Raw genomic sequence first — 26,787 nt, 5'->3', positions numbered from 1 at the left:
AATTATAAAAGAAAAAAGTTGGCTGAAAAGGTTTTATGCTCCTGAAATAGTTACTCTTATAGTCAACAGTATGAGCAAATCACAGCATGCTGAACCAAGAAGGCTATTTAGAAGAATGCAATTGACAAACTGAAACTGAGAAGGATTCTTAGGCAGTCAGTATGAATACCACAAATGAACTCATAGTCTGGTTCTTTTCTTTTTTCCTGTTTTCTATCATTGCCATTGACTGCTAAAACCATTCAGAGGAAGGTTAATGGGAAAACTTTATATTGAATAAATAAAACAACTGAAGCTGCTGATCAATCTTAGTATCACTAACTATGGAACAGCCAAACAAGACGTGTCTCCTGATGTGATGCAATAGAAAGTACATAACACTAACTATGAAGTATTTGTGCCAAAAGAAAAAATAAACACACACATAATAACTTAACTCTCATAAGTTTCTAGATATAACAGCTTTTAGGAACTACTTGGGATGGGTGTATTAAATGGCTCTCTGAGGGTATAATCTGATAAATATAGAAATTTATCCTAGAGAATCTATCTGTATTTTATAGGATAAATTACCTGGTTTCTTAAATAAATAAACATGATATGAAGTTTTAAAAAATGGAGGGGAAACACTTATATATTTAAAACAACCTGAGACACATCAAGCAAATGCAAATGTGTTAAATTTGTTTAGATTCTGAATTGAAGAAACTGATATAAAGACTTTTTCAGCCAATTGTAGATATGTGAATAGGACAATTATAGATGTTATTTTGAAAAAACAAAACAAAACAAAACCCCATAACTGTTAGAAATAATAAACTGCCTGGAATTTGCTTTAAAATTCTCCAGCTAGGTATGTGTGGATGGGTGTGCATGTTCATGTTTATGTGTGTATAGGTGAAACAAAATTGGTAAAATGTTGATAATTATTGCACTTTGTGATGAGTACATGGGGATTCCTTATACTCTACTCTCCACTTCTAGATATGTTTGAAATTTTGCAGGAAAAAAGCTTAAAAATGGCTTATTTTCTAAGTATTGTACTATCTGTACAAAGAACCTGATTATCCACATATATATATATATATATATATATATAGGCTGTAAACTCAATATTTATATTACAATACAAATATATATAATTATTCTTCTTAATTGTGGAACAATGCCAACATTTAAAAAAGCAGTTTTTGCTTTGGAAAATTTTATAAAATCTCTCTAGTTGAGGATCAAGGAAGCTTTATCCCAGCTGTTCATCTCTTTGGTAGGCATTAGAATCCTCAAGTTTTCTGCTAACGAAAGGAACTTGTTTCACAATGGGCAGAGTGTTGGCCTCATTCCATTGACTCTTGGTTTACTCAGATTGGCTTTTACAGAGCATAAGGTAGTTATATTAAGTGCCAACTCATCACTTTATTTTAGCAAGATGAATTGCCTCACGAATCCCTAAAGAGAATATCTTACTTATAAGATACAACTTTCTTTAAGGGAATTATCCCATGTACTTAGATTAAAACCCAGTGTAAAATGTGCTTTAAATGAGGCACTTTTAAATTTCTGACCTTGTTCCTGGGTATTTCTTCCCTATAAGTGCAGAATTTTCCCCCCTGGTAAAACAGAAAAACTCTTCTAAAATGTGGAAGAAATTGCAAATGATCTTCAGCACCAGGTACCTTTACTTCTTATCGGTATTTAATTCAATAAATCAAAATGTGATTTGTAGCAAATATAAGGGGTCTTAAATATTGAACAGGAATTAAGACATAGATTACAATGTTCTACTGATGTACTAACTCAGGAATGTAGGTCAAGCGTTTTATATTATTATCACAGGTTCTTATTTTATTAATGCATGCTTTGACAATGGAAAAAGGGATTATAACCTTCTATTGTTAGTCATTATTTTATTATTTAAAATATATAGCAATCATTTAAACATTTTTATATAACAGGACATACATGTTTAGAAAAGCAATCTCAGCAACAGGTCTCATAGAGAAATACATCTAATAATTTGCTTCAATGGAAATCATTGCTGCTTCTTCAGAGCAATAACAGCGTAACATCTGGGAGATTTCACAGGATCAAACAACTTCACAAGAGCAGACCACACAATATCTTCCTGCAAATTGATAAGTGATTTAGAAATACAACCATTTGTTGAAGAAAAAAATGAGAGATGAGTCGGATTATATATTGTAATATAAAAAATACATAAAAACAAAGAAATCTACCATGTGTTCTCTTCTGTGAAGGTGCTTCACAGAAAATTCTTATTCTTTGTTAAAATTAACATTCACAATTACACCTTCAAGAAAATTTATGCTGAGGAAACAAGGATGTACATAGAGAGTGAACTCCAAGTTTATTCTTTGCTACGGTTGTGAAAAACTGGAAGTGGCCAATCACAAATGAATATTAGTTAAATAAATTATTTTATGATTAAATGTTCACTTTCTAGTACATTTAATATGGTGGGAAATTCTGAACAAAATAAAATAAATTAGATGTAAAACTGCATTTATAATTTTATTGTAAATTTAATTGAAGTACAAATAATGTGCACGTATATATATATACATATATATACATAACCACATATATTTGAGAGATTCCTTAAATGTATTAAAAATTTAATAGTTGGAGCTATTAAATAAAAGGTAGGATTATGACTACTCTTAATTTTCTTTATTATATACCCTGTATTTTAAATTTTTTAACATAAATGTGCATTATTTTATAAGATATTGATTGAAATATTAAATATAACATTTCTATAATTTCTATAATTTCATAACAACCTATTAATCTTTGTGCATATTGTTTTGCTTACCTCTTGTACATAGGTCATTGGAGATTGTTTTGAAAAGGGATGTGAGAATCTAGTAAAATAGGTACTGATTTTATCACCCACTAACTTAGGAACCAAAGCTTTCCTGTGATTTGAAGTTAGCTGGCAGCTTAGGAAAGTACATCATTATTTACATATTTAAAAATTGCCTTTCTCCATAAAAATACAAATTAGAACAAAGCAAACATTTTAAAATATCCATTTGTTCCAATCAGCATTTGTTCCAATTATCAAAATAGGAAAGTAAAGCTTCCCATATGACAAAATAAAACTGTTAAAGAGTCTACAGCAGAAACACTCGGTGAATCCATGAATGGGTTAAATTTAAAAAGTTCACGAAACTGTTTTGACCATAGCTCATAGTAGAATCTGCAAAAAATATTTTCCTTAAAGACAACCCGAAAGACAGTATTTTTGTCATTTACCATAGACAAATTGTGAAAAAACAGAAGGAATCTTCCTTGATCAGAAAGAAGTTTCTATTCTGCAGAATCCATATGGCCAACACTCCAAAAGTGAATTAAAAGACAAATTCGTACAAAATGAAATGTATTTACAATATCTTTTATGTCAGGCCTTTATTAATTTCAGCTATACAATATTTCATATATAGTGGTTTATGTTCACTGCCTATGTATAGTAATTACCATACAATTAAAAGAATGTAAACTTTATTATAGCAGCCTTGCTGAAAACATCTGTTGTACATATGTTTATATGTTTAAAAAGAGATGGAATGAACATTTAAACTATGAAAATGTAATGAGAAAAATTTTCTTACTAGTTTTATGTGACTCTTATCCTAGATATAAGTGGCTCTATATTACTGTATTTAATAAAATATTTGTTATGTATTTTAAAATAACATAATTTACCTGCTCTTTCAGGTAACAAAGTCGATCCAGAAGAATCAAAGTCTCTATACAGGGAGCCAGAACAACTTTCAACTATAATAAAAAAATTAGATAGGTAGGTTGGTGGTACTTAAAAAAAAGAAAAAGAAAAGACTAGTTTATTTCCTTAAACCTATGTTTAAGTAAATGCATCTACAGAAGTTTATATAGGCTGAATCTCCAATACCCATGCACAACTTCAGAAAATGAATACTTCAGAGATCAAAAGTTTTTCTTTAATAATAGGAAAAGAATGTCCTTTAAGTGACTGTGAGGTAGACTCCAACAAGCAATCATACGTGATAGAAAGCTTTTAAAGGGGTACTAAGAATGAAATTCATTAAAAGGAATGCTTGTGAAATAACTGCATTGGGACCAATATGTGTTCAAAGAACTCTGAAACTTTTTGTGCATTTATAATACTTTTTAAAGAGAAATCTACCATGTGTTCTCTTTATTACATTACTGACACCTAATATAGTCCTGAAATAGGAAATGATCCAAAACAGTTTTTCTACAGTAAGAGAAAAACACCATAGATTGCTTGGCCCACAATAAAATTTAATTGGACCCTATTCAAGTCTAGCAATATATCCAATTCAATATGCTTAACTCTGAGATTTACCATATTAAAAGCTTCCAGCTCATTCATTCGAGGCTTATACTTCTCGTAGTAGTTCATTATAATTTTTTCTGGCAGCTTCAAGATAAAAAACAACAATAAATTTAACAATAGTTTAAAAATATTTTTCCTTGTCAAACATATCCTAAAGTAAAATCAACATGACATCAATTTAATACAACTTAGGTGTCTGAAGAACTTGCTCTAAGGATATTCATGAAGCAAGTCAAGATAACTCTAAATTACTTAAAACTTTTACACTGATAGAGGTTATGCAGCACATCATAAATAAAACCACCAGTAACATTCCATTAATATTATTTAATTTCAACAACTAATAAGGAAATGTTGACTTTCATTTGTTATTATGCTTTGGGCATACAGGAGGAGCTCAAACATTTTTTGACTAAAATTAAATTTTACAACACTCTATTTAAAACAAGACATCTTTGAGCAAAATTCAAAGGCGAGAGAAACACAATGGCATATGTTCATACTTAAGGTAGTTTCTTCTAACATCCACTTGACAAGTCCATCAGAGAGAATTACTTTTCTTTCTTTTTCTTTTTTTTCTAAAATACGTACAGTATGTTGAACTCTTGTATTCAGCAGGCCACTCTCTAGTTCAATTGTGCTTTTGCTACTGCTAGATCAGCTTTGTTACTGAGTCAATTGTATTTATTTCTAAACTTGCTATGCCAGTTACATTATTGTCATAACATACAGGTTGAGTATCCTTAATCCAAAATCTGAAATGCTCCAAAATCTGAAGCTTTTTGGGTGACAACATGACTTTCAAAGGAAATGATCACTGGAGCACTTCAGATTAGGGATGCTCAAATGGTAAGTATATAAGGTAAATATTAAAAAAAAAAATCTGAAATCTGAAACACTTCTGGTCCCAAGCGTTTTAGATAAGGAATACTCAACCTATCATGTAAATAAGTATTACATAACAAATGAAATATGAAAGCAGCAGGAAAAATTGATTCTATAAGTTGAATGCCTTTGTGAAAGGCCTGATAAAGCAGAGTTACCAAAAGAAATTGTCAATTAGATGTGGTTAGCACAAATGAAAGGCTGGATAAAACGAGTGAAAATCTGAAAAGACTTGTAGTCAGGTTTATTTGCAAATGGTTAAATAAATTTATTATTTTTTCAAATTCCTTTTTTTTTTTTTTTTTTTACTATTGTACTAAATTTCTTTTGAATTTAAAAAACTATAAAGGGTAGTGGAAAGTAAGGCTTTGTCTCATTCAATTTCTTGTGAAGCCTTCCAGAAAAACTCTCCCCTTTGTACAGAACCCATGCAGATTACACACTCCCCCTCCTTTTCAAAAGTTTGCCATTTTCTGAATCAAATGAGTCCCTGCTGGAGCAAACTTTTGCAGAAGAATATGTTGGACTAAACCCAGGCCTGAACTTCAAGGCAGCAAAAACTCTCATCTCACAAAATTGTGTGTGTTGAATTACACTCTTTAGTTCTCTCCTCTATCATCTGAAGATCAGCAGTTGTAAGGTAACTCAGAACTCATAATCTTCCCTAACTTGCTCCCTAAAAACGTATTTCTTCAACATGATTTTTTGGGTGCTCCATTTTCTTTGTTTTCTTTTGTGCTAAATTGGGAAGCACCATGCTGGTCATCAGTTATATTTGTTTCAAACTAGAGATTGTTGATTTTGTTCCTCAGGATAAGACATTTTAGAGAAATATGTTCTGTTGATTTTGTCTGAGATCTGTAACCGTGGGCATTTCCTCTTGACATCTTTCTGCATCCCTCTTTTACCTTCATTATACTTTGTAATATACATAGTTTAAGATTTCAAATTCTTTCTGATATTGACAAAGAGAGTTTTGTTTCTCTTTCTCATTCTGTTTGCTGCTTTTGAGTGTATTCTGGAGAGAAAAGGTGAGAACACCTTTTTACTCTAATGTTTAAAAAAAAGTTTGTTGTTTTAGGAGATCCAAAACTAGATATTATAGACTAGGCATTGTAAGTATGTTTGATGCAAAAAAGCCAAGGGAGAACTCCAAACAGTGAAACCATATGCAAACCTGTGTGCAAAAAAACCCAAACCAAATCAAACCAAAAATGGCCTTGTTCTTACAAGTGCATAAGAAGTATACAGTTGGCCTTCTCTAACTGCAGGTTCTGTACCCACAGACTCAGTCATCTGCAGATCAGAAATATCCACACACACACACACACAAAATAACAATGCAAAGTGACATCAGCACGACAACTGACTACAGATGCCTGATGCCAGTCACCCCATACAATAAAGACACAAGGCAATGAATATACAGATGAGATTTGACTGGAGTGTTGAATGGAGAGCACTGGAGTACAGCAGGGAAGTGGAGATGCACCTGTGGTGATTAGAAGTCCAGGTGGGCAGTTTGGACACACCTAGCCTCTGTAGCTCCATCTTCTCTGATTGGACGAGATCTGCCCCAAATCAGCAGAAACTTCCTGTTACAGGGAAAAAGTAAGCAGAAGAATGCTACCAGCCCCTACTGCCATAACAAACACTTACCATCCTTTCTACAGGAGAATCTCATAGTCCTCGTAAGTAGTGAGCCCAGTTTGGGAGCTTCCAGGAACCCTCACAGCTGCATTGTCCTAGATGAGGAGTACAATGCGTGCACTCCCCACCCCCACTTAGCCTTGTATGCCAAGCTTCTACAGCACAGAGCCATCTTAAGACCAGAGTAACATCAGGAGTGCACCCTGCTCTGAAAGTCAGTGACACTACCTCTACACCACTGGGGCTCTATCTTCATTCCACCAAGCCCATATGGGTGGTTGACTGCCACAACCTAAGCTGCATGGGGCCTGGGTCCAGGATTGGCTGTCACTCTGGTCCTACACAGCAGAGAAACCAACTCACTTCTAGACACAAAAACAGTCTGGCAGTCCTGTCTAGTGTAAACCTACCCTTGAACTGGCAAAATTGCTGCATGCCCTCTCCTGAGGGGAGAGGCCGTGAAGCCTCCAAACAACTGACATGCTCTGGGGCCAGGTGAAGTACTACACACCCACACCCAAGGATGTACAAACAGCCCTGTGGTGCCACACCCCCTGAGCTACCCAAAGGTCCAATGCACTCAATCAGGGTCTGAGAAAGACAGTCCCACAGTCTGCCCCTAGAGGGCAATCACCCAGGCTCACTGAGCAGCTGTGGGCCTATGACACAGGCCTGAGAAATAGCTCTGGGGACCATCCCCATTATACAAGCCTCCAAGCAAGCCGAGTAGCTGTGTGCCTACATTCCAGGCTTGAGAAGCAGCCCTCCCCAGGACAGACCTGGCCGACATGCCCTAGGGTCAGTTGAACAGCCTTGCACCCCTGTCCCAGGCCTTGAGAAACAGCCCTGCGGGCAGCTCTTTGCAGTCCCACCCCAAGCTGACTGAACAACTGTGTATATGCGCTTCCAGCCAGAGTAACTCCCCAGAACCCCAGTGCCAGCTCCAAGCTGGCTGACCCATCATATGCAGGCATGCACCCCCAACCTGAGAAACAGCGCAGTGAGGCCACCCCTAGCAAAGCTGCCCCACCACTGTCCACAAACTCTCTCAGCCTAGGCCACTGAGACACTCATGAGTGCCACTAGCATGAACTGCATCTGAACAATCTATGTGGACACTGCACTACTGCATCCACCTAGGACCACAGCCAATGTACCCCACCCTACTAATATCCCCAAACCCATTCATATGAGTAAGCCTTTCCTTATGAAACCTACTCTATAAAATTGGATGATGTGACTTTTCCACCAAGTGCATAGAAACCAATGCAGGGAAACATCAAACATGAAAAAGCAAGGAAACATGACACCTCCAAAGGAACACAATAATCTTCTAGTAGTGGAACCAAACTATAAGGAAAGACACAAAATGCCAGAGAAAATAATTCAAAAATAATAATCTTAAGAAGACTCAGTACAAATAGATAAGTCAATGAAATCCAGAATGATAAATTAAAGAGATAGATATAAAAAAGAACCAAATTGAAATCCCACAGCTGAATAATTCAAGGAATGAAATAAAAAATACAATTGAGAGCTTCAATAACAGAATAGACCTAGCAGAACAATTTTTTTCAAAATGAAAAAGACAAAACATTTTACTGATGAGTGCACAAATGAACCTAGACAACCACTAAGAGTTCCTCACACTTTCATGTACTCACAAAATTATTTCATCTTTATAGACATAAGTGAACAACTGGCTCTGCTACTTCTTAAAGATGTGAAAAATTTCTTAAGTTTAAATATACAGTCTTAATTACTCCAATGTCCCAATGTCCCAAGACAGATTGTAGGTAATGGAATCTCAACTGCATCTCAAAGAATCAAAAACAAAAAACAAAACTCAATGCAATCTATAAGATTAATATATTTATAGGAAAAATTCATATTAAGTAAATTCTACCCCTTTCTCCCTCTTATCTATTATCTCTCTCAGTTACTGACAAATTTTTTTGTAGTATAAGAGGGCAGCAAAATTTCTCATCAACTTTTTCAAAAATAAAGTATTAAAAAGATACCCAAGAGACTTATGAATATAACACCATTGAAATTATTTACTGAGAAAATACTTTGCATTTCTATAGTATTTTTAAGTAAGTTCTCCAAACTGCTTCAGAATCTGTAGTGTTTTCACAAGTAACATTTTATTGGAGTTATCATCGTATGACATAGTTGGTATGGAAATGATTACATCTAATAGATGAAAAAGATTTAGACATAAAGAACATCATGCCCTAATGTCATATGATGTTACTGCTAAGAGTTAGGATTAGAACTCTCACCCTATTCTTAATCCAGTTTGGTATCCTAAGACCCTATATATTCTGTTTCACAGAATGCTACTAGTCACTGTGCTCATGTGTTCAAACAAGTTTGGGCAATGCTGTGTTAAACAAAGCCAACCATATTCCCAGAGGCTTTACCATGCATAATAAATAGCCAGGAAGGGTATGGAGAATAGGGCAGGTGCCATAAACTGAAAGCCCTGTAGGCACCAGATAGGTAACAAAAGTGAGGAGGCAGGGCTAGAGAATGTGGCCCCATCTAGTGGGGCCCTGACCACACAGGAATGCAGTCTAAGCTAGCCTAGTCTTTTCAGAGAAGCTACAAATCTGAGTTTTAATTTCAAATTCCAAGGTATTTATGCATGTTGCATCAATTTAAGAAAAAGAAAACACTGTAGTATGAAAAAAACATTTAGGTCAGATCAGGCTGGTCTCATTTAGAAAATCTGAAATACCATGAGTCACAATTTTATTTTCCCATAGGACCTTCATTCAAAGGATCTATTAATTTCTTAGACCTCTGCAGAACAGTATTGAAAATGTGCCCTTTGAAAGCAAGCCTCTTGTCCTCCTAGACCATTATGGTGGGAGCACCTCTAAACCCCAAGCATGAATTATTCAGGGTTTACTTAAATTGAAGTCAAAATTAATACCCAGCCTTAACTGTTCATGTAGAAATGTTTCTTTTCTGACAAATCTAGCCCTTGCAAATCTATATTTCTCAACTTCTCAACAATTATACTGATAACTGAAGATATCTTTACAATAAGCCTCACAATTGAATTGTGAAAAATAATACCATAATTGATTTGATATGAAAAAGACCCTTCAACTTTCTGAAACAATTTTAAATATATAAGTGGTTTGAAGGCATTTACAAGTTTAGAATTTGGGTTGAAACTAGTGAGAGTTTCAAACACTATAATACTTGCAATGTAACTTTTCTAAGGCAGAAAGTCTTTTTTTTTTTCTTTTCCTATTCTTTCCTCTTTTCCCTTTCATTTCTGCCCTGTCTTTTCACTTCTGCCCGGTAAAAATTAGTTCAGAGAGCCTGATGGTTGTTTACCGTAGTGCCTAGCATTGTTTACTGTAGTGCCTAGCATTTTAGTAGAAACAGCATAAAAGTGTTTAATCACGTGGCAAATGATTTTCTCCTTGTAGTGTCTACTTGGTCCATACTCACTTCTTTTGACAGGTAAAATACTCAGCTTCTTTTGACTGGTAAAATAGCTACCCTGATCCAGGGATCAAGTACTGAATGCATCATATTTCCAGAGCCATGAGAAAATAAACACACCTGTTATAGTCAAATGAGACTAACTCCTATTTTATTTCCATGGATGAAATAAAAACCTGGGTTCATTGGGAACCCTTGGAGGAACCTAAGAAATGTAACATTTGGAGTTATAATATAGAAATAAGAAATAATCATGAATTTCTTTCAAATAGTCTCAAATCAGTTTTTTTAAGTCCTATTTCTTTCTTCTCAACAGCTTTGGTGGCCAAGATAGAATTTCATTTCCTACATTGTCAGTGATTATTCTCCTTGAGGGACACAGGATTTGTGGAGTCTAAAGAGAACATACAATTCTAAAGTGTTCATGTTGGAAAGGGAACTCTGCAATGATCAGAAGGATTGAGTCAGTTTTAGTATAAAAAATGAGAACTATATTAACAATGAGGCTGACTACACAGAGTTTTGAGCTAGAGACTCACTCTACCCGATACCACTGACATGTTGAAATGCTAGATGAAACTGACATAGAAAAATAATCCTGGAGTTTAAAATATGTCTGACATGGTAGTATCTGGTCACTGTCTTCTGCAGTCATGGGCATAAACCTCAAAGAGCACCACTTTAATCTATGACATAAAGATTAACCTCAATAATATAGATATCTTCTGCATGCACTTGTCTTTCACCTGCACTCTGCAAAGCTCCAATTAGAAGGTGGTATGGTTTGGCTGTGTCCCCATCCAAATCTCATTTTGAATTGCAGTTCCCATAATCCCCACATGTCCTGGGAGGGACCTGGTGGGAGGTAATTGAATCATGGGGGCAGTTTCTCCCATGCTATTTTCATGATAGTAAGTTCTCATGAGATCTGATGGTTTTATAAGGGGCTCCCCTCTTTGCTCAGCTCTCATTCTTCTCCTTCCTATTGGGGTGTGAAGAAGGATGTGTTTGTTTCCCCTTCTGCAACGGATCTTAAGTTTCCTGAAGACTCCCCAGCCCTGAGGAAATGTGAGTGAATTAAACCTTTTTCCTTTATAAATTACCCAGTCTTGGGCAGTTCTTTATAGCAGGGTGAGAACAGACTAATACAGAAGGTCTCTCAACAAAACCATATGCAGTTGCAGCATCTTCCATATGATGTAGAAATACTTTATGTTAATGTTGACATCCAAAAAAGTGAGAAACACCAAGACAGAAATACACATTTAAAAAATTAAAGTGTAGGGAATTCTTACCAACTCATTATACGAGGCCGGCATAACACTGATACCAAAAGCAGATAAGGACACAACAATAAAAACATAAAACTACAGGTCAAAACCTCTGACAAACATTAAACACAAAAATAATCAACAAAATACTAGCAAACTGAATCCAACAGAATATCAAAGATAACACACTATGATCAAGTGAGATATATCTCAGGAATGCATGGCTGGTTCAACATACACAAAGCAATAAATGTGACATGACATCAACAGAATGAAGGATAAAAACTGTAGTATTATCTCAATAGATGTAGAAAAAGCATTTGATAAAATTCAACATCCATCCATGATAAAAGCTTTCAACAACCTTGACATGGAAGAAACATGCCTCAACATAATAAAGGCCATATATGACAATTCCATAGCTAACATCATACTGAAAGGGGGAAAACTGAAAGTTTTTCCTCTAAGAACTTTAACAAGGCAAAGATGCCCAGTCTTACCACGCGCATGCAACAAAGTACTGGAAGTTCTAATCAGAGCAATTAGGCAAGAAAAAGAAATAAAGGACATCCAAGTTGGAAAGGAGAAAGTAAAATTATCCCTGTTTCCAGATGATATGATCTTATATATAGAAAAATCTAAAGATTCTACCAAAAAAAAGTCTTAGAATTAATAAACAAATTTAGTAAAATTGCAGAACATAAAATCAACATACAACAATTATTGCATTTCCATACAAAATGAACTGGATTACAAAATTAAGAAGTCAATTCCATTTACAATAGTCATAAAGGAAATAAAATATATATGAATAAATTTAACCAAGGAGGTAAAAGACCTCTACAAGGAAAACAACAAAACACTGAAGAAACTGAAGTGGATAGAAACAAATGGAGAAACATCCCATGCTCATGGATCCAAAGCATTAATAATATTAAAATGACCATACTACCCAAAGCAATGTACAGGTTCAATGCAATCCCTATTGAAATACCAATGACATTCTACACAGAATTAGAAAAAAAAAAGTATTAAAATCTGTATGGAGTTACAAAAGATCCAGAATAGCCAAAGCAATCTTGAACCACAAGAACAAAGCTGGAAGCGTCACACTACTAGACATCAAAATGTTCTACAAAGCTGTAATAACCAACACAACATGATACTGGCATAAAAACAGAAACACAGACAAATGCAATAGAACAGAGAACCCAGAAATAAATCCATGTGTCCACCAAAATCAGCTAATTTTTGACAAAGATGTCAAGAATATACATTGGGGAAAGAATAATCACTTCCATAAATGTTGCTGGGAAAACTGAATATCCATATGCTCAGGAATTAAACTAGACACCTCACCTCTCATCCTATACAAAAATCAACTCAGAATGGATCCCAAGACCTAAATATAAGACCCAAAACAACAAAACTACTAGGAGAAAACACAGGGCATTGAAATGCTTCAGGATATTGCTCTGGGAAAATATTTTTGAGTAAGACCTCAAAAGCACAGGCAACTAAAGCAAAAATAAGCAAAGAGGATTATATGAAACTAAAAAAGCTTCTGCAGAGCAAACAAAACAATCATCAGAGGGAACAAGACAATCTACAGACTAGGAGAAAATATCTGTAAACTCTTCATCCAACCTAGAATTAATATCCAGAATATACAAGGAACTCAAATATCTCAACAGCAAAACAACAACAACAACAACAACAACAAACCCAAACATCCAAGGAAAAAAAGGCCAAATAATCTGAGCTGACATTTCTCAAAAGAAAACATACAAATGGCCAAAAAATATAGAAAAAAAATGCTCAACATCACTAATCATCGGGGAAATGCAAATCAGAACCACAATGAGGTATCATCTCACCCAGTTAGGATGGCTATTATGAAAAAGATAAAAAATGACAAACGTTGGCAAGGATGCAGAGAAAAAGGAACTCCCATACTCTGTTGGTGAGAATGTAAACTAGTATAGCCACTATGGAGAAGAGGATAGAGGTTCCTGAAAGAACTATAAATGGAACTATCATATGATCCAGCAATCCCACTACTGGACATTTACCCAAAGGAAAAGAAATCAATGCATCAAAGAGACATCTGCATCCCTATGTTTACTTAACACCATCTATGACAGCCAAGATATAGAATCAACCTAGGTGTCCATCAACAGATTAACAGGGACAAAGAAAATGTGGTATGTATAAATGAAATATGTGGTATGAAACAATGAAATATGATTTGGCCATAAATAACATTGAAATCCTTAATTCCTGGCAACATGTGTAGAACTGTAGAACATTAGGTTAAGTGAAATAACCCAGGATCAGAATGTTAAAAACATAGTATCTTCTCACTCAGATGCAGAAGCTGGGGGGAAAAAAAAAGCTAATCTCGTGGAAGTAAAATGTAGTACAGAGGATTCCAGAGGCTTGGAAGGGTAGGGGGAAGTGCATTATAGAGAGTGATTTGTTAAAGAATATAAAATTATGACTAGATAAGAGGATTAAGTTCTAGTGGTCTATAGCATTGTAGGATGACTATAGTTAACAATAATATGCTATGTAGTTTCAAATAGCTAGAAGGAGGATCCTGAATGTCCCCAAAACAAAGGAATGATAAATGTTTGAGATGATGGATATGCTAATCATCCTGGTCTAATCACTATACACAATATATATTGCAACATCACTATGTATATCATAAATATGTACAATTATTATTTGTCCATTTAAAAAATAAAAAACAATACAGTATAACTACTTACATAGCATTTACACTGTATTAGGTATTATATGTAGTCTAGAGATTATCTAAAGTATACAGAAGGATATGCATAGGTTCTATACAAATACTGTGACACTAGGGACTGGAGCATCCATGGATTTGGATATCCATGGGAGTTCTGGAACCAATCCCTTGAGGACAGCAAGGAATGACTGTATTCATGTGTTTTTAAGTGAAAAATTCAGTGCTTAAAGAGTGATTTCATGCTTTAATCAACTTTTTAAATTAAATGCTTAAAAATTAGGCTCATTAGATTACAGAGATTATATACCTGATGTAAATGACGAGTTGATGGGTGCTGATGAGTTGATGGGTGCAGCACACCAACATGGCACAAGTATACATATGTAACAAACCTGCACGTTATGCACATGTACCCTAGAACTTAAAGTATTATAATAATAATAATAAAAGAAAATTTTAAAATGAAGAGAGTATCTCATTTAAGCTGTATATATACACCTTAAAGACAGATGTCAGAAGTATATTCATAGTCTCATGTTATAGACATGTATATTTATGTGTATACATTATGTTAAATGAAATAAGCCAGAATCAGAATGTTAAACATAATATGTTCTCACTCATATGCAGAAGCTGGAAAAAACATTAATCTCATAGAAATAAAATATAGTACAGAGGATTCCAGAGGCTTGGAAGGGTAGGGTGAAGTGGGGTATAGGGAAAGATTTGTTAAAGAATACGAAATTATAGCTAGATAAGAGAATTAAGTTCTAGCAGTCTATAGCACTGTATATTCATGGTCTCATATCATAGACATCATTACTAAGTGTTAAAGCCAATGAGAGCCTCTTCAACTTCCTGAAGATAAAAGGAAGGCATTCGAATGGAAGCACTGCCTGTTATAGATCATCCTTATGCAAGAACAAACATGTAAACTTAAAAACTGAGTGCGCACACTGAATGGCAGCTGAAAGTACTGGTCATGAATGCCATTGCTCCATACTGCTCAACTCTTAGTCTCTAGAAAAAGGAACTAGCATGAGTTAAGTTGTGCAGTAGGGCCCTAGTAGGGCTACTTAGTGGGCTCTGAATCACCTAGAGGAAGATATCCAGTCCTAAAGAGAAACTGGAGTGGGAGACAGTATATAAGAAATCATGCTCAGGTGCTTTAGAGTTTTTTTTTCTTTTTTCTTCCCACTTTCCTTGTAGTTTGTTGACAGTGATTTTAACTCTAATATATTCTATGCATTAGACAGTACATGTCTTAGTATCCAAAATGTTTCATACATTTGACCAGTTTCATCCTATCAGCCAGACTTTCACGAATTAAAGTCCTGGATACAAGCAAATCTTCTTTAACTCTTTAGTACAATTCATCATTCCTTGATTTTCTTCTGCTTTTATTTCAAACTTTAATTCCTTAATCTGTTTTAGAAATACATTTATTTTGTCTGTTGACAAGCATGAATTTTCTCTTTATTTTTTTCTCGTAGGTTTATTGTTTGCCTGATGATTGCTAATTTTGGAAAAATGCCAAACAAGCATTCTTGTGCTCAGTGTCTGTTAATAAGTTATGACAAACAGAAGCATGAGTTCTAGAGTTAAACAGCCTGGATTAGAATCCTTCCTCCCCAGTTTCCTAGATTTTGGGCTAAAGAAATCCACTTAACCTGTGTCTCAATTTCCTCATCTACAAAACAATAATAATATCACTTATTTCATATGGCCATCCGTAGTATTCAATGAGATAATATAAACAAAACTTTTAGCACAGTGCCTGGCACAAAGCAAAGGTTTGGTAAACATTAATTATCTCATGTTGTTTCTAAAAAATAAATATATTTTATAACAGTTTTGTATTACAGAAATTTTGAAAATAGGACAGAGAATTTCCATATACTATATACTATTTTCTCCTATTGTTAACATTTTACAATATGGTATATTTGTTATAATTAGTGAACCAGTATTGATACATTATTATTAACTAAAGTCCACATTATATTCAAATTTCCTGAGTTTTTATTTAATGTCCTTTTCCAGGTCTAGAATCCCATCCAGGGAACCCACACTGCAATTAGTCCTCTTGGCTTTGACAGTTTCTCAAACTTGTCTTGATTTGCAGACCTTGACAGTTTTGAGAAGTACTGGTCAGGTATTTTGTAGAATGTTTCTCCACCAGGGTTTGTCAGATACTTTTCTCATAAATAGAGTGGGGATAGGCTTTTGAAAGAACCATAAGAATAAAGTACCATATTCCTCACCTTATAACAAGAGTACATACTATCAACATGAATTATCACTGTTCATGTTGACCTTGATTACTTGGCTGAGATTCTGTTTGTCAGGTTCTTCACTGGAAAGTTCCTCTTTTTCCCCCCTTCACGTTTTCCCCCCTTCACGTTTTCCCCCCTTCACGTTTTTTCTTTGGAAAAAAGTCACTATGCACAGGCCACACTTAAAGAATGGGGAGTTTTGCTGTATCTCCTTGAGGAGGAAATATCTACATAAATTATTTGGAACTCTTTTCCATAGGACATTTGTCTCTTCTCCTCCATGTATTTATTCATTCAATTTGTTTTTTAAAGTAAATCTATATAAGGGGGGTCTAGATAAGCAAAGGAGGACCATATACTGTAACTTTTAGAGTATGGGTTGGATGAGTGGATTACAGACACAGTTGTTCAGAGACCCTCCCCACATCATATGTGATGAGAAGATGGGTTAGTAACTGAGGTAGTTCTCACCACCTGATGGTGGGACTGAAGGTTCTTGGTTAGGACATAATTGACTTAAGAACTAAAGTAAGTGGATGTGAAGGTGAAGGCATCAGCAGATCCTGTCAAAAAAGTCAAGGAAGACAAAGCCAGTGGCAAGGAAGCTGAAGTGTTCCTGATATTCTCAGGTTGATAGAGGAAGTTATCCAAAGATTAGTATCACTGTGATCTTCTGGAATAAATAGAGCAAAGGTCACTCAGTATGTTTATTACTTTTAGGTATGATGTCATTTTGTACATAACTGATCTTCCTAAGCTTGAAACATATGGGCTTTTTGCTTTTTAGTTTTCAAGTTTTCTATTGATAGATCCTCAAATTCAGCAATTCTTTCCTCAGGTGTGTTCAGCCTAATAATAAGCCCATCAAAAACATTCTTCATTTCTATACCAGTATTTTGTTGTTGTTGTTTTTCTTTTCTTGGAGACAGAGTCTTGCTCTGTTATCCAGGCTGAAGTGTAGTGGCACAAGCATAGCTCACTGCAGCCTGCAACTCCTGGGCTCAAGCAAACCACCTGCCTCAGCTGCCCAAGTAGCTGGAACTAGAGGTGCATGCCACCACACTAGCTAATTTCTGAATGTTTTGCTGAGATGGAATCTTACCATGTTGCTCAGGCTAGTCTCAAACTCCTGGGCTCAAATAATCCTCCTGTCTTGGCCATACAAAGTGTTGGGATTACAGGTGTAAGCCACCATGGCTGGCTACTGTGACAGTATTTTTGATCTTTAGCATTTCCTTTTAGTTCTTTTTAAAAATTTCAATCTATTCCCTTACATTTTCACTTTGTTCTTGCAGGCTATCTACTTTGTCCATTAGAACTCATTATTGTTTTAAATTCCTGGTCTGACAATTCTAACATCTTTGCCATATCTGAATTTGGTTCTGATATTTGCTCTGTCTCTTCATTCTGTGTTGTCTTCTAGTATGCTTTGTAATTTTCTAGATAGCCAGATATAAAGTACTGGGTAAAAGCAGCTGCTGTAAATAAGCCCTTAGTGATATGATAGCAACGTGTGAGGGGAGGGGAAATGATTTTCAATGGTTTGTAGTCCTATAATTATGTCTCAGTCTTTTAGTGAGCCTGTGTCTCTGTACTACAAACTTTATCAGTGCTTCTCAGTATTTTTACCCTTTCTTGGGTGGCACAGGATGGCTAGAGTAGGCTGGAGTTGGATATTTTCTTTCTCCCCCATGGAATGTTAGAGTTGGCTGAAGCTAGGTATTCTCCTTCCCTCAGGTGAGTTAGGCTCTGATAAAACACTAGCAGGTTAAGTTCTGATTATATAGTTTCTTCTGAGAAACTATTCATAAGAAAGTATTCAGAAGAGTAGAATGCTCTGGTGTATTTCAAAAATATTTTTCTTCTCCCCTTGATGGAAGCAAGAGGGAATTTTTTTCTCTATTATTCTCTAAAACCAGGTTGAGCTCATTAAGGTAAAACTCACAAAGGTGTGGGTGGTCCCTTACGAGTGGTTCCCTCTGTAGTTTTTAATTCCTAAAGTTGTCCACACTGAGCCTCCAACAATTTGTCAATTACAGTTCAGGTTTTCCTACCCTGGCACCGGTTTCTGTGGAGGTTTCTGTTCCTATAAGTTGTAAATCTCTGTATTTGCCTGTCTTTCCAGTTTGAGAGGTTGCAATTTGCCCTGTGACCTCACTTCTCAAGATTTGTGGACTTTTCTGGTTTTTTTTTTAGCTTTTACTTGCTAAGACTGAGCGACAGTTTCCATGCTTTTATATGCTGGACTGGAAGCTATCCACTGTAAATGTTTTTGTGAAAAGTAAATAAGGTAATGATTGTGGTGTCCATAGCATAATATCTATCACAGAGTAAGTGTTTAGTAAATATTAACTATTATTAATTTCTTATTACTAATATACTAATAAATATATTAAGAAACATTTGCTGTGGTTATTATTAAAGACAAACTGGGAAAACAAAGCAGAAAGAATGATAATAAATTTTTAAATGTATTAAGTAAATCTATAGCTCTTAATTTGTGACAATAATGCTTAGGTTTGTGTTCTTGATATTAAATACAAGACATGAAATGAGATATGCACTAAAGGTTTGCACTAGGTAAGACTAATTGGAAGGAAGATCAGTCAGATGAATGAAAAATATTTTTTTAAAATAACCTAATAAATTAATTAGTGCAACCTTGTCTATTCTCCTTCATTTATGCAAAAAGTAGGAGAGTCTTCATTTTAGTGACTAAATTAAAATATTTATAAGCATCATGTTGATTGTGTTATTACTCATAGTACATATAAAAAGATTACAATAATTAAAAGGAGTATTATATAGTTAGCATTTACTATATATATTGTGTTAAGAACTTTACATAGTCTCACTTCAACTGCTTTAAGTAATAAAGCAACTGGGGACTAAATGAATAATTGATTTAATAAATAATAATACCTTTTAGCTTTGATATAACATTGTTATGTCCTTGTAACATTTTCAAGAAAACTATTTCATTCCTTTGACCACCTACTCTATTGTTTGTTTCAATTTATAGTCAATTCAAAATACCGGAGTTATCCAAGTTCATTTAATATTTTAGTTAATAGCTTGTCTGAATAACGTTGAAAGCTTTTTTTTTTTTCTCAGCGGTAGAATATTTATTACTATCAGTCAACAAGTTTATCTTTCTGCTTTCAATAATATGTTATCAATTATTAACTTGGGCCTCCTATGATATTACAACTTTTCAAGATTCTCCTATTTGAAGGCTTTTGAATTTAAGATTTTTAATTTTAATTAGTTATATAAGCTGTAAATAGATGCAATTCAAAATTAAAACCATTCTCTCTTGCTTTACTTCTAGTTCTCACTTGTACTGTTGTCCTGCTTTTTAATTCTATTTTGATTTGTAAATTGGCACATTTTTAACTCAAACTAAAAGAGGGAAACTCTCAGAGATACATGACAGTAAACTTTCTACAATGACAAGTAGGATAAACCGGAAAAAAGACGATGGAGGTCTGGTTTCAATATAATTTGGGCCTCTTCACAAATGAGAGAAAAGTAGAAAGGAAACTATTTTGTATTCTCTCAATTCATTACAAAATAGAAGTCCTTCTGTCTTCTGAAAATAATGAGTCATCATATACTGACCTTGGACTCATCTAATCCAAGCTTCTTTAGAGACCGTCTGACATAATCCAGAAATGAAGAACATTTGGAATAAATTTTACCAACATGCCGATCACTGTAAAACAAAATTGAATAAATTTTTAGTTTCTCCAATGTAAATTTTAGATGATTTTAAATTCAATCATGAAATATTTTAAAATATTTTCTGTGGATATAGCACAAGATCCAAATGTGATCAAAATATAGTAATACTTTTAAGGACATTTTAAAGTTACATGTTATAAAGTATTCAGGATCTGCTTCTGATAATTCTTATAACATATAGCAGTGAAGGCTGTGAGAAAGAAGTTTTAAACACAGTATTAAAAAGCCTCATTTTTAACAGGAACTATTGGTCTTTCAAAAGTTTCCATTGTTATATGAAACACATTTGAGATTTACTGGCTCAATATTACAATGCACATCTCATGACAACACCTGTTAGTAGAGGCAATAATTCAACAGCTATGCAAAGAGAACTTCTTCAATACCACCCATTGAGTAAGCCCCATATAATGAGATGGATCTGACTTGATCTCATTTATGCCGTGCAAATTCTTATTAATAATTTAAACAAAGTATCATGGGATGGTTTTGAATTTAAACAATACAATGTTAGAGTACCACATTTCACATTGTAATTTGGTTACAATTTAGGTGTAATGTAAAAATCAAGAGGATAAAAAAATTACGAATTATCAAAAACAAGGAATAAAGCCTCATTTACTCTTGGCAATATAAATATTAACACCTCTAATATTAATTAGACATAATGTTCTATCAATTCTTCCTTTAAAATATGTTTAAAACATATTCCTTCAGATCAATTTCAAGACAACATCTCAATTCCACTTTTTATTACATCTTGTCCTTATTATTCCAACTATTTCCTAATTAAGACCTCTAAAACTAAGTCTCTCTTCTTTACTTCTTCCTACATGTTATTTTCTAAGAGCCTTTTTATTTTGTCACTTTTCTGCTCCAAAAGCTTTCAATACCTCTCCCATTTATTGGGATAAATTTAAAACTCCTTAAACAATCAGGGCCCACTATAACCACATTTCTCAAACGCATATCCCATTACATTCCAGTATTTAGTTTTTTCTCCTTATATCAGTCTACTAATTGTTTCAGACTGTCTTCCACATTTCTGCCTTGGTACATTTGCTCATGCAGTTACCTCTTAATGGATTACACAGTTCCCCACGCTCTTCTACAGCTTGGTTGAACTGAAGTATTACTTTATGATAAAGTGTAAATGTACATGTTCTTTTTGGTAACATGACTAATAATCTTTTCTAATTTTGAATTTCTATAGCCCCTATGATTCTTCCATTCATTTGTTATTTATCACTGCCTTGATTTAATATTCACTTGAATAGGTATAGGTTCCAGAAGGCAGAAAATGTATTTTTGTAGGTTTCTGTATCATTCTCAGATCCTACACATACAGAATCCTACATATACACATCATTCTCAGATCTTATACATCTTAGGTGTAACAGATACCATATAATAGATATATATCTTATGTATCACAAAATAATTGATTTCACTGTGTAGTCACGAAAATACGCCATTTAATATTAACTCCCTGCTGCTCAGCTTTAAAAAGTTGTTAAGCTTTGATTTTTTTTTTTAATCCAAAAGGACAAGAACTTAAGTCTTTCCCATAAGCCAGTTATTCTGGCTCCAATTTTATACCATTCTTCACTGTCTTATGGAGTAGCTCTTGAGAAACAGCATAGAATAGTACATATGAGGGTGGCTTCCAGTCAGACTGACTGTATCATCTATGAGTTTCTTGTTAATTAAAATGGGATATCAACAGCATTTACTTCACAGAGTCACTATGAGGATTAAATTTCATAACACATATAAGGTGCTCAGAACTGAGCCATGATGTACACTGTTGTTGTTACTTTCATTAATTTTGCTTTCATAATTACTGGAATTATAGTCTAGATTTTCCTTTTATTATACAGTTAAAAGACCCTGAGTAAAATGTTTCCAAATAAGTATTAAACATTATAAGTGTAAGAGAGAATATAGTGTAAGTGTAGGTGGTATTGATTTGTTTCCTGGGTGTTGTCCTTCAGACTACTTGAAAATAAAAGAAACATTTTCAATTTTAATTTGGCCTTGTTTTAGTTTTCCTTTTCAAAATACACTACTTTTTACTGTTGCAAAATATCACAGTATGTTTATTATAAAATTGCTTTTAGTGTGTTAAGCAGTAATTTGCTATATAAGACTTTTCCTTAAGTCCTTTGTTAATCTGTATTATTTCAGACTTGTTTTTAGCAATAACAGGAAAAAAATCACTCAACCAGTACTAGAAAGTTGATGATGTGATCATGTTACTTCATCTCTTTATGACATTGCCTCCTCAACAGCACTGGCATTCTCTTAGTTTCTTGAACACACAATGCTTTTAGCTACAAACACTATTCCTGGAACGCTATACTCTCAATTCCTTTGCTTTGGAAACACCAAACTCCTTCTTTCAGATCCTATCTCAGATATTGCTGCTTTAGTTAAGCCTTTTCTGGCTCTCCAGAAGTTGGGCTCCTAACACAGAGAACTTTTCCTTCACATACTCTCTCTTGTTTCTCTGATAATCTCCCCTTTGATATTTTAAGCCAGTGAATTCTCCAAAGGGGGTGAACACATCCAAAGGGAAAGAGAATATTAGATTTTTTATTTCTATGTTGTCTCTTTTAAATTTCAATTTCTGAGTTTACTGTAAAATCTATACAATATGCTAGTGGAGAGACATGTATACCACTTATAAATAAATATTCATTTTTGCATGCATGCTTAGAAATGTTTCTTGACAGAGGTGTGAAGCGTAAAAGTATGTTTGAGACTAGTCTAATTAGCTGGAACACAGCTGTCTTGCTCGTGACAATATCCCCAGAACCTAGCATAATATCTCACACAGCAGGATCTCCATAAATGAATTAAATAATCTCTCAGTTAGTGGAAACAAATACATCTAGTTACACAATAAGAGAAAAATGCATTAATATAATAAATAGGTCTATCTATTATATTCAAGTATAATAGATAAGCATATAGGTAGGCTTAGTTATACAAATAAGTGTGACTTAAAATAGAGAGCTACTGAAGAAAGATGTAAGAAAAAGTGCAAAGTAAACAATACAAATAACAGTTAGTATTCATTTTGTTTACTATGTACCAGTAATTCTTATGTCCTTTGCTGCATTTACTCAATCAGTACAACAACCGCATGTGGTAGGTCCCATTATTATCCCCATTTTAAAGATTTTAAAGTAGACAGAGGTTAAACTTTCCAACATCTGACTTCATAATCTGGGATATTAACTATTAGTCTATATTATCTCCAGCATACTACTTGAATTGGATTCATACTCAATACTGTTAAACCGCAGATGAGGAATGGCCACGTCTGTGTTACAGGTAAACAGCAAAACAGATTCCATCCCACCCCAACCAAAGTGTGTGTATATATTCTTACAGAAAATCTATGCAGACCCTCCTGCTATAATCAAGGAAACAGAATTTTAGTGTTTTAGTGCAACTATGGGATACTAAATAATTCTAACAATTAAAAAATTATATGAGGGAATAGATGTCATAGGAAGAGATTTGTTTTTCCCAAGTCATTTATTGTTAGACTTATTGCCCAAACTCATCAGCAGTTAGGACCAGTCAGAAGTATGTTTATGATTTCTAAATGTTATACATGTTAATTAGGTTGCTTATTCATTCATTTTAAAAACATTTATTTAAATGTTGTATACGCATGATAGTGTAGTGGTTGGTACAGGTTTTGAACTAAAGACTGAAACAAGCTTGAATCCTCATTCTACCACTTATTCTACCACCTCTTTGCCTCTTCTTCATCATCAGTAGAATGGTGTTGTTAAATCTATCTCATAAGACTGAGGATAAAATAAAATATTCAATATACAGTGCATGGCTCAAGAAAAAAAGGATATTTTTCAGAAAACAGAAATGTCAGGTATAGCATTATTACCTCTATTAAGTATAATGAATCAGACTTCGGAACTTTTGGAAGTTAAAGGTTACTTTTGCATGATATGAGACCAATTTCTAGAAGTCTTGGTGTTTCATAAAGTGATCTTAAAAATAGTATCTGCAAAGTGAGTTTATGATATGGAATGCAATCTGCTCTTTTGTAGGTACAAGGAAAGGGAAATATTTCATTCATTAGTGTTTAGAAGGATCTATAGTTTCAAGGATAAATATTGTGATTGAAAATTATTTATTCATTCATTTAATTTAGAAACAGGGTCTTGCTCTGTTGGCTAGGCAGGCGTGCAGTGGAATGATCATAGGTCACTCTAGCCACGAACTCCTTGGCTCAAGCAATTCTCCTGCTTCAGCTTTCTGAGTAGCTGAGACTATAGGTGTGAGCCACTGCACCTGGCTAAATACTGCAATTGTATTAGTTAAGCAACAGAAGAAAAAGAGGTAGGCCAAAGAATCTTTAAATGGAAAATAAAAGGGCAGAATAGGGTTATTCACAAAAGGAATATGGGGTGTGTTATATTTTTCAGTAGTGGCAGTCTTATTTATAAGACAGCATGCTACAAAAGAAAATTCACAAAAATCTTTACAGTTTCTTGAGAGTATCATTTATGGCATTATGGTCCAATAAAGTTTTACTCTTCATATTTAATAATTTAAAATAAAAACTTATAATTTCTTTATGTTGCCTCCATGTAGAAGTATTAATGTAACAACAGCTCAGACTAGAAGAAATTTTTTTTGTAACACATAGAGCCTTATGGGCACAGAAACTTCTGTCATTAAACGGACATGATAGAAAAGAATAAAAGGAGAGCAAAAATCATTCACCAAAGAGAAAAGGTGTCACGCTGTGTTCCTAAGATAAACTGTTTACTGTAGTTAAAAGAAAATATTAACATTTAAACATACTAATATTTCAGAGGAATTCTCCAAAATATTTTATAGTTCCATATCAATATTTGTGATATTAAAGAAAATTATGACAAAATATTTATTTTGTTATTATCATTTCCTTTGGAGTTGATAGGCAAAAACGACTTAAATCCCAAATGAGACCCTAGAAATCAGAAAAATTATTTTCATGATTTTCCTGTGTTTTTCAGAGTGGGCTCCACAAAACAGTGTTTAATTAAGTGGCTGTATATAATTGGGAGAAGAAAGATTGTATGAACAAGTAAGCATAGGTTTCAACAGAGTTAAAGAGATTTCTTTTAATAATAATAAAATATCACTCAGTATGTTCCAGGCATTGTTATAAGTACTTTATAGATTTTAACTTCATTTTCAAAACACCCTTTTGAGGTAGGTACTGTTATTAATCCCAATTTACAGATGCGAAAACTTAGGCAAAAAGATATAAAATAATATGCCAAGGACCATACTGCTATGATGCAGTGGGGATGCTGGGATTAAAAACCAGGCAGTAGAGGTCCTGTGCTTAGGTTCTTAATGGTGACACGCTGCTGTCTCTCACCAAACTGTTAGGAGTCTTTAAAATATAAATATGCACTTAAGTCTTTAAGAGGAGGATACTGCATGAAGCATTCGCTTTTAAGAAATTCTTTTCTTCCTACATATTTTCACAGAATCATTGCACTTTAGGACAACAATCTGGAGAACAGTTACAGAATAATCAAAATCTGATTTATCCTCTTTCAAAAGTTTTTCTAGAATACTCTGGAGTCGGGTTCTTTGGTTCTATTACTTGAAGTGAATGAAAGGAAACAAAAAATCATTTGAGATGGGAGATGATCAACAACACAAATAAATAAAATATGTACTATTAATATATTAGATAGTAGGAATAGCTGATGAAAAGTTTCAGGCAGAGAATGCGGCATAATCAAAGGCCCTGAGTATGGTAGTGTTTCTGTTATTTTCAAGGAATGTTAAAGAAATTAGTGTATCTGGCACAGACATGAACAAAGGGAAGAAGAGTAGAAATGAGGTCAGAGAAAAAATGAGGAGCCAGACGACATAAGGCTTTGCAGGTCACAAGAAAAACATTAGCTTTACTTCTGAGGTAAACAGAAGCCACTGGAAGATTGTGAGCAAGAGTCCACTTAAAAATATCAATGGGATCACTCTAGTTATTGTGTAGAGAATAGGCTATAGAGAGCAAAAGTAGAAGAGAGAGACCAACTAAGAAGTTATTACAACAATCTGGGTGAAAGATGATGGTGGCTTGGACCAGAGTGATGGTCCTGAGGATGGTGAAAAGTGATAAAAAAAAAATTAGATATATTCTGAAAGGAGAGGTTATAAAGCTGCTGAAGGATTGAACCTAGGCAGAGAGAGAGAGAAGAGTCAAGGATGCCTTAACGATTTCTGGTCTGAGTACCTGGAAGAATATGATTGTCATTAACAGGTGAATTTGGGATTCATCAGTATAGATGATACTTAAAGCCACCAGATGGGATGAAATAATGTATGTAGTAGGTA

The 26,787-nt window shown here is 34.2% G+C and overlaps 1 protein-coding gene across 5 annotated transcripts in view; it reads right to left on the bottom strand.

Moving 5' to 3' along the window:
• Positions 1-1,814: 1,814 nt before the first annotated feature.
• METTL25 (methyltransferase like 25) overlaps positions 1,815-26,787 on the bottom strand; it is a 122,280-nt gene continuing 97,307 nt past the window's right edge. For 3 of the 5 annotated variants that reach the window (XR_013400684.1, XM_077953212.1, XM_015152359.3), the window contains 4 exons: positions 20,287-20,380; positions 4,370-4,444; positions 3,727-3,798; positions 1,815-2,122 (listed from right to left, as the gene is read on the bottom strand). Coding sequence is in view for 4 of the 5 variants with exons in the window: in XM_077953212.1 (XP_077809338.1) it covers positions 2,030-2,122; positions 3,727-3,798; positions 4,370-4,444; positions 20,287-20,380 (334 nt within the window). In the remaining variant the exon portion in view is untranslated. Of the gene's footprint in view, positions 2,123-3,726; positions 3,799-4,369; positions 4,445-16,208; positions 17,339-20,286; positions 20,381-26,787 lie in introns of those variants that run through there. The other 2 variants (XM_077953213.1, XM_015152358.3) reach the window with 1 other exon arrangement.

The sequence above is a fragment of the Macaca mulatta genome, chromosome 11 (assembly GCF_049350105.2).
Source record: "Macaca mulatta isolate MMU2019108-1 chromosome 11, T2T-MMU8v2.0, whole genome shotgun sequence".
Lineage (NCBI taxonomy): Eukaryota > Metazoa > Chordata > Mammalia > Primates > Cercopithecidae > Macaca > Macaca mulatta.
This window is presented reverse-complemented; position numbering and strand designations above follow the sequence as displayed.